This window comes from Gobio gobio (genome assembly GCF_949357685.1).
Source record: "Gobio gobio genome assembly, chromosome: 2".
Lineage (NCBI taxonomy): Eukaryota > Metazoa > Chordata > Actinopteri > Cypriniformes > Gobionidae > Gobio > Gobio gobio.
This window is the reverse complement of record NC_137098.1, coordinates 71593003-71607298: the sequence shown is the minus strand read 5'-3', so window position 1 is coordinate 71607298 and position 14296 is coordinate 71593003. Positions and strand designations below refer to the sequence as shown.

At 35.2% G+C, this 14296-nt stretch overlaps 1 protein-coding gene across 1 annotated transcript in view; it reads right to left on the bottom strand.

The window, feature by feature from the left end:
• Nucleotides 1-6643: 6643 nt before the first annotated feature.
• The window catches only part of LOC307120866 (C-type mannose receptor 2-like), a 62644-nt gene continuing 54991 nt past the window's right edge, over nt 6644-14296 (bottom strand). The window contains exons 4-5 of the mRNA XM_079808067.1: nt 7648-7995; nt 6644-7483 (exon numbers count right to left, since the gene is read on the bottom strand). Of these exons, the coding sequence (XP_079664193.1) occupies nt 7128-7483; nt 7648-7995 (704 nt within the window). The 3' untranslated portion in view covers nt 6644-7127. The remainder of the gene's footprint in view (nt 7484-7647; nt 7996-14296) is intronic.

Genomic DNA, 14296 nt, shown 5'->3' with positions numbered 1-14296 from the left:
ACTGACATTTTTTTCTAAATTCAAAATAAAAATATTGTCATTTAGAGCATTTATTTGCAGAAAATAAGCCGCTATGCTTTCAGAGTTCAAAGAAAACAACTTTAAATTCATTTTTGAAACCACAAAATACTAATCATTTAACCCGGAAGAGTTCAGAAATACATTTTTGGTGGAATAACCCTGATTTTCAATCGCAGCTTTCGAGCGCCTTCATGCTTCCTTATCAATCAGCCAAACTGGTTTTGGGTGACTATGCTGCTCCTGCCAAACAAATTCAAGCAGCTTGGCTTTATTTAATGGCTCATCACCCTATTGCTGGAATGTAAGCAAGAGCCATACAATAAAGCCAAGCTGCTTGAACAGCAATGTGACTGAAAATCCAGATAAAAAATGCTAATTTTCCAGAGCTGTATATTAGTATGTGTGCAATGGAATAGAACTGATTACATACCCAAATTTAAAGAGAAGCCAGTCTTCAGTTTTTGCATAATCATTGAAAAGATATGACGGTTGACTCCTTTGCCAACAGCTGCATCTCCTAAAATAAATTAATTTATAAAAAGAAAAAGAAAAGAAAAAACCTTAATAGGAATCTAAAGTACGTTTTACAAATTATACAAAAAACGGTTGCAAATAATTTCATTGCACAATACCTGTCAATCTACATTTCAATGGAGCTGACCAGTTAGCACTGTTCATTTTATAAAATGAAATCAGTGTACTGTCCTGCTCATCCACAGTATCAAACTGGTTGATCACTAGTGACATAGATGGACAGTCCGAATTTTGGGAAAGCAATTCCGCACAGAACATTCGAGATGCTTTCTGAGGGTCAGTTTCGTATTTCCAAGCTGAAAAAGAAATACGTGACAAATACGTGTTTGAAAAAAACATTATACAAACATACAGTAGTTTTACAAGAAATCTAGGGCTAAAAACTTTGTTTTTGCACTTGTATCATAGCAGTACAACAGCGCTAACCAAGCAGAAATTGTGGTGCATAACCTGCTGATAGTGATGTGGATGATTGTGCAGTTGAGGGTCCTGGCAGTTCTTCTCTTGTTGAAGTGCTTGGAGAATCACTGCCACTGAAAGCCCTCTCTCTAAAATAGAAATGGCACATAAAAATTAAGAAATTCTTGCACATTACAAAAAACTAAGACAAAGAAACATCCATTATAAACCATCAAATAAAGTCTAGTTTACAGCTAAATATGTCTGTTATCTACTGGATGAAGTAAAAGATTAGTCCACCCAAACATTTATTTTTTCGAATCTTTTTCACCTACATTCCATGTCAGCTGTTGATTGAGCTATTGATTTTGTTGTTCATCTTCTTTTCTGTTGTTCCATGTGTTTAACAAAAAAATTCTTTAATAATATGGAGTATTCTCCTTTTTGCCCATAAGCACATTTTATAAACATTTTTATTGTATATTTGTTGCCAACAGCTGATATAGAATGAAGGTCTAGAGACATATATTTGGGTGGACTAATTCTTTAAGGTATTAAGTAAGGGTCTAAAGAATAAATGTTCTATAGTAGGATAACTTTACCCTTCACCACACATGCTTGCATGATAAGGCAAGACCTCGGTTGGGAAAGAAATCTGGCAAATAGGACAAATCTGTAAAAATAGCAAATGTAGAAAACCTTATAAGTTAATTTATTTTTGGCACAAGAAATTTGCTAGCTTACTAAACATTTATCAGTATAAATTAGTTGAATAACTGCACATTTGCTACACTAGAATAGTATACTGAAAGTATTAAAAGTTACATATCTCATTGAATCTAGAAATATTCTCACAGAACAGTTTACAAGGGACCACAGATACTTGGGTGCATGTTTTGCATTCATCAGAAAAATTATTTTTGATCAAATACCTGGGAAGATTGTTCTAAATCTGTTTGAAGTGGGCTTGGCTTGTCAATGTCTCCACTAACATTTCCATCATCATCATCATCATCAATCACAGTCACATCATTTACAGACTCCTAACAAAATAATAGAAATAGATTTGAACTGTGGAAACATTAAGAAAGCATTATGAATACAAATAAAAACAATACAAATAGAACCTACAGTCTCAGTTGTTTTGCACTCTTCGATGTGTAAGGGCAACAATGGCAATGGTATTTTCCGGCCACATTTCATACAGTTTGACAGTGGCATCTTTGCAAACTCCACAGAATCAAATGGTAATGGTTCAATGGAAAGCTGCTCTTGTAGTGGAACAACATAGAGCATGTTCTTTCCATTATTTGACACTGACTTCAGGAGCCGAGTTGAGTATCCATCAGAATCAGTGGGAATTAAATTCAACTTACGCCTCCCACCACCACCTGAGAGTATAATCAGAAGAGGATCAAACTTAAAAGCCATTTCTGATTTTCACATCCATTTTTTTACCTGTATTTTTTTTTTAATACCTGTAGATTTGTAAAACATCCAGCCCCCCTGAAGAGTTTTTAATTTAGGAAATTCCTCCTCAAGCAGAGTGACAATCTTAAACAAGCAACACCACATTCATCATTAAAGTCATGGAAAAAATATTACTTGCATCATTACTTAACAGTTACTCATGTTATGTTTGAAAATACCTCACTGTGTTTAAAAGTGTCCGGAACACTTAGCAGCCTTTTCCCAAGCCCAGCATGTACAAGTTCTACATCTTCATCTCCTTTTGGAGTATACAGGGTTGGTTCGGAGAGCACATATATTTGAAAATCTGTCTTTCACATTGACAGGTTTGGCCAATGAGAAACGTTTTTTCCCCCTAGGCTGATCATTTTCAGCCCTAAACATACTTGGGAATTGCCTACGGTGAGAGTGACAAAAAAGTTATTATTCTAAGGTGTTTTAATGTGTCATTACAATCTTTTCAAATATTTTAATAATGCTATTGCTAAATGTTTATATGGTAAATGAATAAAATTACCTTTTCATTGCCTGTCTCACCCTATTCTCTGGTTCTGGCAGAGTGGGCAAAGGAGTAAGGGCACTTGTCCCACTCAATCGCACATTTTCTCTTGAAGTATTAGCCCTCCTTAATGTATCAGAGCCACTTGAGGAAGATGGAGCCAGGCCCCTGGCTAACACATCAATAAGAGCCCTTGCAGCTGACTCAACTTCTGACGATAAAGGCTGTAAAATAAAAACTATATGAGTTCATGTTAAATCAACAATTATGTGTTATAAATTATATTGGCTTTAGTCACTTAATAAGTAATGCTGAGTTTACTTTAAAAAAGTTAAGCAAAGAAAGCTTCTGCCATTATTGTCGCTTCCCACTGTTAACCATTCAGTCTAATAAAAGAAACAATTTCAATGTGTTTATTTAAATTTTATATATGACTGCTTGCTCAAGTTCTTATTAAAATTAAATTAAAATGCTTTTGTTATTATAGATGTGCCTACAATTACATTTGGACATGTCCAGAACAACTTTTTATGAATTAATTCAAATTGAAGCAAAGAGTGTCCATGTAAATATAGCTAATGACAGGAACACCGTACAATGCTGATGCCATATCATGCTGTTGTCATTCAGTACGTTTACATGGACAACAATACTCCGATATTAATCTGATTAAGACCATACTCTGATTAAGAAACTACCATGTAAACAGCGATTTCTAATTACCTTAATCCGGTTAAAGCCATACTCGAATTAAACAAAAATCGAATTAAGACATGTGGAGTATGCCTGTTTTAGTCGCATTATCTAAGTGCATTGTAGACATGTACACACCTTAATCTAACTATTAACGTCGTGAAGGAGTTTCCGCCGCGTTTTGTGACAGGTCACACACACACACACACACACCAGGCAAGTGCAGAGGGGAGGGCTTTGGGGGCTCGTATCAAAAGTATATAAAGTGCCCCTCTAAACAATCATCAATAATATTGTGACAAATAAAACAGAATTTGAATTATAATTAATATAACCGCACGTACAAAACAATGCGCTTAAATTCCCGTTTATCTTTTACGTACCTTTCAGTCTGAAATGTCGTTGCCATGACGTTGCTATGGTGCGTGACTGCGTGTCTTGCTCATAGACCGTAAAAACTCTGCTCACTCGGACACGGCCTCCTCTATATTTTTTTTCTTTGTGTTGCAATAATGCTCATTTTAAAAGTAAAATACGATCATTTTGTATCTGTAATCCCAGATTCATATTTGTCTGACTTACAACAGCGGTCGGGAACCTAGGCTTGCGAGCCATATGCCATTCAGTGAACGCTTGTGGCTCCATGGCAGAAAAAAAAAACAATCCAAACAATCACGATTTTGAAACCTTTTCATCACATTTTCATAATTTATCAAAACTATTATTCGAAATGTAGGCTGTCAAGAAGGAGGCAAGATGGGCAGTGTCTCTTAAAAAAACCTGAAAGACAATATTTAATATTACAAAAAATAAAACTATATATATATATAATATCATAATATCATAAAAAAAAAGTATAAAAATCACTCGTTTTTATAAAGTCACACTGTCCAACAGCGACACCCGCAGGTAAAGTTACAGTGGGTTGCCTGAGCCCATTGATTTGAACAGACTTACGAAAGTCGCGCTATGATTGGACCCCGGACAGCGTAGCGTGGCATGGGGACGTAATGACGTACCATTAATCAAACTATGTTCTGTAACATGTAAAACGGGAACATGAACAGAATATTCTAAAAGCAACTCATGTAAACACCTTAATCAGATTATTGCCTTATTCAGAGTAAGGTCAATAATTAGATTACTGCTGTCCATGTAAATGTAGCCATTGTATTTGATTACTTTACTCATGTTTCAGCTGATGAAACCGTTACAATATCTAACTGTATACTATTGATTAGTCACTGTTAGATCTGTGTTCGTTGTAAAAAATGAAATGTAACGTGGCATCTAGATTTATCATATAACATGACCAATGGAAAAGTGTATTCCACTAATTATACTAAACAATAGGCTAAGTTAACATCAGCAAATTGCATGCTTCGTTAACAACAATGTTCTCATGTGTTTTCAGTCACAATAAAATACTTTCAAAAACAATTGACATCACTTACACGTGCATCCCGATCTTCGTTCGCCATGCTGGATGATGCTTCTTCTACTTCTTTGAGTGAGGTTGAGGCTTCATTCCCGTTTCTAATTCAATCATATTGCGCAAAAGGTGCGCAATGCTGTGCTCCTTGAGCACACTTAGTGGCTTATGATTGGTTGAAAGGTAAGCTCGAATCTGATTGGCTAAAGAGTACGACTGACCTGGGTGAGAGTGCAGCGCTGCCAGGGAAGTCTCAAAAACACACACACAAATCCAAGGCAATTCACACGTGAGTAACGATTTGCATATTCACATTCAAGGACAAACTCGTAAATATTAAACACTCAAAAGTTTTTTTTGCACAGCTGTAGATCTACGAATTGTGTTTTGCATTTGTGAAATGTATTTTATGAATATATATATATATATATTTTGCGTACATGAATCACTTTTTGTGAATGTATATATTTTTTTCATGCACGTGAATTGTTTTTTGTGCATGTGAATTTGGTTTCGTGCATGTGAAATGAGCTACGCGTGTGTGCATCGTGTTTTTTGCGTGAATTATTAATGAGTCTATTCTGACTCCATAGTTATAAGTCTGCTGATGATGGATAAATATTATGTGCTATAGCTTATAATGATGAACTCAATAACTTTAAAAAAGTCTAATAATATTTATGCTGAAATACTTCTGCATGTTTCTATCATATATTACAGTGACTATATCTGCTATACAATGATACCATTAAAAATAAGGCAGCTCAAAATGTAAAAAAAAAATCTATAAAATAATAATTAAAAAAAATTAACTGCAGATATGCTGCCAAACAAAACACTAAAAATTAAACCGGTAAAATACCATAATTTAAATAAAAATAAAAAATAATTACAGAAAATTTCCTTAAATGTTTTACAGAAAAAAAGCCTCTTATTTTCCAGATATGAAACTCAACAGATATTCTTCATGCCAGCACACACAACTCATTCATGGCTCCCAGCATGCATTGCGACCCAAATAAATTATGCAGCTGGAATCTTTTTCTATTTATATTTGAATATGTTTTGATTGTCACCATTGTTGAGGTTTGTATGGTGAGTGTTAATGTCTAAGTGTGTCTCAAGTTTTACACAAAAGATGAAGCATCTCAGACTGATCTCTGCATTGTTGCAAGTGATGTGAACTTTTTTATTTATTTTATATAATTTAATGTTTTAACTTTATAATGATTTACATCAGTCCTAAAATACAGAAATGCAGTGATTTGACTGCCATAAAATCAAACAAAACAAACAAAATTTAGCTCAAGAGCCCAACTAAAGCAAACACTGATCTCCATAATAATGACTTCAAATGAAACATTCAATAAAACATTAACATCTAAACCTCTGTTAATTCTCAATAACAGAAATAAAGTCAAGCTTTAAACTGCAGTAACTTTACTCAGTGTATATATGGGCCAATCTACAGAGTGTTAGTGTTCATTTAACACAGAGAACTTTACTGTGTAGAAAACTATTTGGGTTGAAAGAAAGTTTACATAATTTTCTGTTGTATATATATTTGTGTTTTATAAACGTCACAACACAAGAATGCTGTTGGTAAATATGTTTATTTGAGCTGGTGTTGCCCTCCTTTGAATTACAGGTTGCAAGATAATTTATACTCAACTTTTAGTTTATCTTTAAGAATAAACCATATTTAATTTCCCTGAGACACATATAGATGCTCACAATCATTTTCTACACATGTCATTTGTAAAGATATGACTAGTACAGCAGTGAGAAGAAAGAAGCCACACCACCAGAATACCAAGATCCCATGAAATCATTGGCTGCGTTTCCAAAAGTATCGTAGACCATTGCCACCAACATCAACTTAGCTCACGATGCTTTAGAGAAACACAGCCGTGGCTTGTGCTTTGCTTTGATTTGCTTTTAAATATTTAAGCCATGCTTTAAACCACATCCTTGAAACAGGAGTAGTTACAGAAATTAATTTCTTTGTACTGATGAAAACAGTAGAAAAAGTGTTAAAAAAGATATGCCAGTCATGAAAGAGCAACACAAACATATCCTTCACTCATAATTTCTGCAGATGAAGTTGAGTGTGTTGTTTTCAGGACGGCTGATCCAGCGCTGATCTCCTCCAGACTGAACTGCTCCAGATCTCACTGCAGACTCACATTGATCTGAATCATCTATTGCCCAGTTCTGATAGCACACGGTCTCTCCGCTCACCCAGAACCAGAGTCCCACAGTGCAGGAGTGACGTAAACCCAACCACACCTCCTCAGTAGACGCCCCTTTAACCACATTCATCACCTCACGCTGCATCTCGACTGAATGAACCGAGACCAGATCCACATGATTCTGTCTGCAGTATCTCAGAGCTTCAGACCACGTCCGGTTCTCTCTGATCAGAATCAGTTTATCTGGACACAAAACAAACCACAAGCAAAAACTAGAGAGAGACTGATCAAAAACAACATGCAGAACAAACACTGTGGAGGAATCTGTCATGTCAGACATGTAGCGTGAACTTTAAGATATCTGGAGCTGATGATGTACTGTGTGTGTTTTGAGAGGATCTGCTCACCTTCATGACACACAAAAGGAAATTGTTTGACGCAAGAGATGTCATTCCATTGTCTCTGAGCCCCCCAGTCAATCACTGCACAGTTTTCATTTCCTCCAACATTATTAGGTTCACCAGACTTCCAGTCTCTGAATGAGGAGTCACTCTGATCTGACCACTGCCATGAGTCTCTGAACAGGCCGATCCAGACTTGTGATTCAGATGCTTGATTATTACTAATAATCTTCTGAATCTGTTGACTCTCATTCTGGTTCCTCACACTGACCAGATCAATGTGATTCTGTCTGCAGTAACTCTGAGCTTCTCTCCAGTTCTTCATCTGTTTGTCAAAGACGAGTCCTGTGTTCGCTTTAAGAAAAACACATGGAAACAGATTCAGAGTCAGTTTGTTCATTATTCTTACACTGATTTATGGTTTAGATGTGAATAAGAGCAGCGGTGGAGCATCAGAAACACGTGTCATTTAAAGACTTTAGAAGTTAATGAGATAATTAAGTGATTATTGATGTTCTATTAATGTCACATTAATAATATAGTTAATGTTCTATTAATGTGACATTATTGATATAGTTAATGTTCTATTAATTTGACATTATTAATATAGTTAATGTTCTATTAATTTGACATTATTAATATAGTTAATGTTCTATTAATGTGACATTATTAATATAGTTAATGTTCTATTAATGTGACATTATTAATAGAGTTAATGTTCTATTAATGTGACATTATTAATAGAGTTAATGTTCTATTAATGTGACATTATTAATAGAGTTAATGTTCTATTAATGTGACATTATTAATATAGTTAATGTTCTATTAATGTGACATTATTAATAGAGTTAATGTTCTATTAATGTGACATTATTAATATAGTTAATGTTCTATTAATGTGACATTATTAATATAGTTAATGTTCTATTAATGTGACATTATTAATAGAGTTAATGTTCTATTAATGTGACATTATTAATAGAGTTAATGTTCTATTAATGTGACATTATTAATATAGTTAATGTTCTATTAATGTGACATTATTAATACAGTTAATGTTCTATTAATTTGACATTATTAATATAGTTAATGTTCTATTAATGTGACATTATTAATATAGTTAATGTTCTATTAATTTGACATTATTAATATAGTTAATGCTCTATTAATGTGACATTATTAATATAGTTAATGTTCTATTAATTTGACATTATTAATATAGTTAATGTTCTATTAATTTGACATTATTAATATAGTTAATGTTCTATTCATGTGACATTATTAATATAGTTAATGTTCTATTAATTAATTCTATTAATTAATAGAACTATATATTAATAATTCTATTAATATAGTTAATGTTCTATTTAAAAAAAAAAAAAAAGGAGTGATGAGATAGTTAGCAGACTATCATCACTCAATGGCTGGTTGTCTAAGTGGTGTCTGCAAAATAACATAGGGTTCATAGACAATTGGAAAAGTTTTTGGGGCAGACCTGACCTGTTGAAGAAGGATGGCATCCATCCCTCTTGGGGTGGTGCCGCTCTTCTCTCTAGTAATCTGGCACATAGTCTTAGAGCTAAACCTTGACTCACTAGGGCCCAGGTCAGGAAGCAGACAAACTGGCTAAACCGACCGTCTGCTAGCTGTCTCACGTTACCGGAGTCAGATAAATCCCAGCACATAGAGACTCCTTCACCTAGATATTATCATATGGAGACTGTGTCTGTTCCCCGAATTAGTAAATACAAAAAAACATCAAAACCATTCAACAGTAAAAATTTAATTGACGTCCAACAAATAAACAAAATATATAATACAGATGAACAATTGATAAAGCTTGGGTTGCTGAATATTAGATCCCTTTCCCCAAAAGCGCTTATTGTTAATGATATTATTACAGATAATAATCTAGATGTGCTCTGTTTGACAGAAACCTGGCTAAAACCTGACGACTACATTACCTTAAATGAGTCCACCCCCCAAGATTATTGTTATAAACATGAGCCGCGTCTGAAAGGTAAAGGGGGAGGGGTTGCTGTAATTTATAATAATATCTTCAGTATTACTCAGAAGTCTAGTTTCAAATATAATTCCTTCGAAGTTTTGGTGCTTTATGTAACGCTATGTAGTGTACATGATAAAACCCGTTCAACATTTGTGTTAGCTACTGTATACAGGCCACCAGGGCATAATACAGACTTTATCAAAGAATTTGCTGATTTTCTATCAGAGTTAGTACTGGCCGTAGATAAAGTACTAATTGTTGGTGATTTTAATATCCATGTTGACAACGGAAAAGACGTATTGGGATTAGCATTTAAAGACACACTAAACTCTATTGGAGTTAGGCAACACGTGTCAGGAGCCACTCATCGCCATAATCATACTTTAGACCTAATATTGTCACATGGAATAAATGTTGATACCGTTGAAATTCTGCAGCAGAGCGATGACATCTCAGATCATTACTTAGTATCATGTATACTTAATTTAGCTAAGGTTGCAAAGCCGCCCCCTCGCTTTAAAAATGGCAGGACAATCACTGCCGCTACTAAAGATTGCTTTTTAAATAATCTCCCTCATCAGTATCATCTGCTCAGCATCCCAGATAGTATAGAAGAACTCGATGTTGCAACAGAAACTATTGACTCTCTCTTTTGCAGTACTTTAGACACAGTTGCTCCTCTGCGCTTAAAGAAGATTAAAGAAAATAGTCCAACGCCGTGGTACAACGAGCACACCCGGGCCCTTAAAACAGCAGCCAGAAAAATGGAGCGCAGCTGGAAGAAAACAAAATTAGAGGTATTTCGTAATTCGTGGAAAGAGCACATGATCACATACAGAAAGGCTGTAAAAACTGCTAGATCTGCTTATTTCTCAACTCTCTTGGAAGAAAACAAACACAACCCAAGGTATTTATTCGATACAGTGGCTAAATTAACCAAAAATAAAGCTTCAACTTCTGATGATTGTAAACAGCACAGCAGTAATGACTTTATGAACTTCTTCACATGTAAGATTGATAATATTAGGAAAAATTTTTTAACCATGCAGCCGTCTACTACAGTATCACATCAGACAGAGCATTGTAGTGTCACTGAGGAAAAATTACACTCATTCACTGCTATAGGAGAAGAAGAATTGGCTAAACTCGTTAAATCATCTAAATCGACAACATGTATGCTCGACCCTATACCAACTAGGCTATTAAAAGAGATGCTACCAGAGGTCATAGATCCTCTTCTTAATATCATTAATTCATCTTTGTCATTAGGATATGTACCGAAAACTTTTAAGTTGGCAATTATTAAACCACTTATTAAAAAACCGCAACTTGATCCTACAGATTTAGTCAATTATAGACCAATCTCAAATCTACCCTTCCTGTCAAAAATACTTGAAAAGGCAGTGTCTTCACAATTATGTTCCTTTTTAGAAAGAAATGGTATCTGTGAGGATTTCCAGTCAGGATATAGACCGTATCATAGCACTGAGACTGCTCTCGTCAGAGTTACAAATGATTTGCTCTTATCATCCGATCGTGGCTGTATCTCTCTATTAGTGTTACTCGATCTTAGCGCTGCATTTGATACTATCGACCACAACATTCTTTTGAATAGACTCGAAAATTATGTAGGTATTAGTGGAATTGCATTATCATGGTTTAAATCATACCTATGCGACCGTTATCAGTTTGTAGTAGTAAATGAAGATATGTCACACCGATCGCAAGTTCAGTATGGAGTACCGCAAGGCTCAGTGCTAGGACCGCTACTCTTCACCCTGTACATGCTACCACTGGGAGATATCATTAGGAAGCATGGCGTTAGTTTTCATTGTTATGCTGACGATACTCAGCTCTATATTTCTTCACGCCCTAAAGAAACTTACCAATTCACAAGATTAACGGAATGCATAGCTGATATAAAACATTGGATGACTGGTAATTTCCTGCAACTCAATTCAGAAAAAACTGAATTTTTAATTATTGGACAAAAAAGCTCCACAAGTAGTAACCTAGAATACTGTCTAACACTTGATGGCTGTTCTGTCAAGTCCTCGTCGTCAGTGAGGAACCTGGGTGTGCTCTTTGATACCAATCTTTCGTTTGAAAGCCACGTTTCTAGCATCTGTAAAACTGTTTTCTACCATCTTAAAAATATATCTAAATTACGGCACATGCTCTCAATGCAAAATGCTGAACAGTTAGTTCATGCGTTCATGACCTCAAGGTTAGATTATTGTAATGCTCTACTGGGTGGTTGCCCTGCTCGCTTAATAAATAAACTCCAGCTGGTCCAAAACGCAGCAGCTCGAGTTCTTACTAGAACCAGGAAGTATGACCATATTAGCCCAGTTCTGTCAACACTGCACTGGCTGCCTATTAAACATCGCATAAATTTTAAAATCTTACTTATTACTTACAAAGCACTAAATGGTTTAGCTCCCCAATACTTGAGCGAGCTCTTAACATATTATACTCCATCACGTCTACTGCGGTCTCAAAATTCTGGCCAGTTGATCATACCGAGAATATCCAAATCAACTGCAGGCGGTCGATCGTTTTCCTATTTAGCACCTAAACTCTGGAACAGTCTTCCTAACATTGTTCGGGAAGCAGACACACTCTGTCAGTTTAAATCTAGACTAAAAACACATCTCTTTACTGTGGCATACACATAAAACACTTTTTCAATGAAATGATTGTTAGGCTGCATTAACTAGGTCAGCCGGAACCGGGAACACTTCCCATAACACCTGATGTACTCGTTACATCATCAGAAGAATGGCATCTACGCTAATGTTAGTCTCTCTGTTTTATCCCGAGGTTTACTGCAGTCAGCTGGATCCGGGCCGTATCCAGATCAGATGGTGGACCTGCGCCCAGAGAAGACCAACACAGGACCCCGAAGTGTCTGGGAGACCGTGATTAGACTCCCCCTGAAACTGCCTCATCGACACGGCATCTCAATAAACCCGTCTCCTGCGTGTTGCCTCCGATCATTCGAATATTGCACTTTAATAATTATTTAATCAACATCATCCTCAATAAACCCGTCTCCAGCATGTTGCCCCCGGTCCCTCGAATATTCTGATCTATTACGACCTCCGAGCTGTAAAACTGCCAGAATAATAATAATAATACGCTGTTTGTTAATTGGCCAGAGGAGAACTGGCACCCCGACTGAGCCTGGTTTCTCCCAAGGTTTATTTTTCTCCATTAGGTCACCTAATGGGGTTTTGGTTTCCTTGCCACTGTTGCCTCTGGCTTGGCGTGCTCAGTTGGGGACACTAAATTTTTCAACTAAACATTGAAATACATCTAAATAATAAACTAAATTAACCATTTAAACTAAATTACTGATCAAATTATTGATCTAAAGCCCACACTGTCACTGTATGATACTTGAAATTTTTCCAGAATGGCTATACAGCTGAATAAAATTATGCTGCATTATTTTCCTGTTTAACACTGTAAAGCTGCTTTGAAACAATCTACATTGTTAAAAGCGCTATATAAATAAAGTTGACTTGACTTGACTTCTATTAATGTGACATTATTAATATAGTTAATGTTCTATTAATGTGACATTATTAATACAGTTAATGTTCTATTAATTTGACATTATTAATATAGTTAATGTTCTATTAATGTGACATTATTAATATAGTTAATGCTCTATTAATGTGACATTATTAATATAGTTAATGTTCTATTAATTTGACATTATTAATATAGTTAATGTTCTATTAATGTGACATTATTAATATAGTTAATGTTCTATTAATTTGACATTATTAATATAGTTAATGCTCTATTAATGTGACATTATTAATATAGTTAATGTTCTATTAATGTGACATTATTAATATAGTTAATGTTCTATTAATGTGACATTATTAATATAGTTAATGTTCTATTAATGTGACATTATTAATATAGTTAATGTTATATTAATGTGACATTATTAATATAGTTAATGTTCTATTAATTTGACATTATTAATATAGTTAATGTTCTATTGTGACGGAGTGTGACTATTTTTTTTTACGACTACTTAGACTTTTCAAATCCTGCCCCCAATTTTTTGGGGTGTTCATATACCAAGTACCAATAAAGTCACCAAGTTTCGGACCATTCCGATGAAGCTACGATTTTTAACATTTTTAACATGATTATATAATCTTGTTTTTATCACCTAAAGTTGTTTTCCAGAGCCAAGTCTTTTTTATCATCGATTGAGCTTGAAGGAGTTCTACATGCCTTCGTTCTGTCCCGCCTGGATTACTGTAATTCCCTATATGCAGGATTACCCCAGTTTTCTATTAGAAGGCTTCAAATGGTCCAAAACGCTGCTGCCAGATTCTTAACTGGGGTCCGCAAACGTGAACACATCACGCCAATCTTATTGCGCTTAACTGGTTGCCGGTGCGCTATAGGGTAGATTTGAAAATATTGCTGTTTGTTTTCAAAGCCTTAAATGGTCTTGCCCCGTCTAATTTATCTTTATCTTTATTCTCATCTGTCCCAGCCTCACTCGCGATTGAAGTCGAGAGGCGATCGTGCCTTTGCAGTTGTCGGTCCTAGGCTGTGGAATAGCCTTCCCATATCCCTGAGATCTTTGACCTCCCTACATGAGTTCAAACTCAA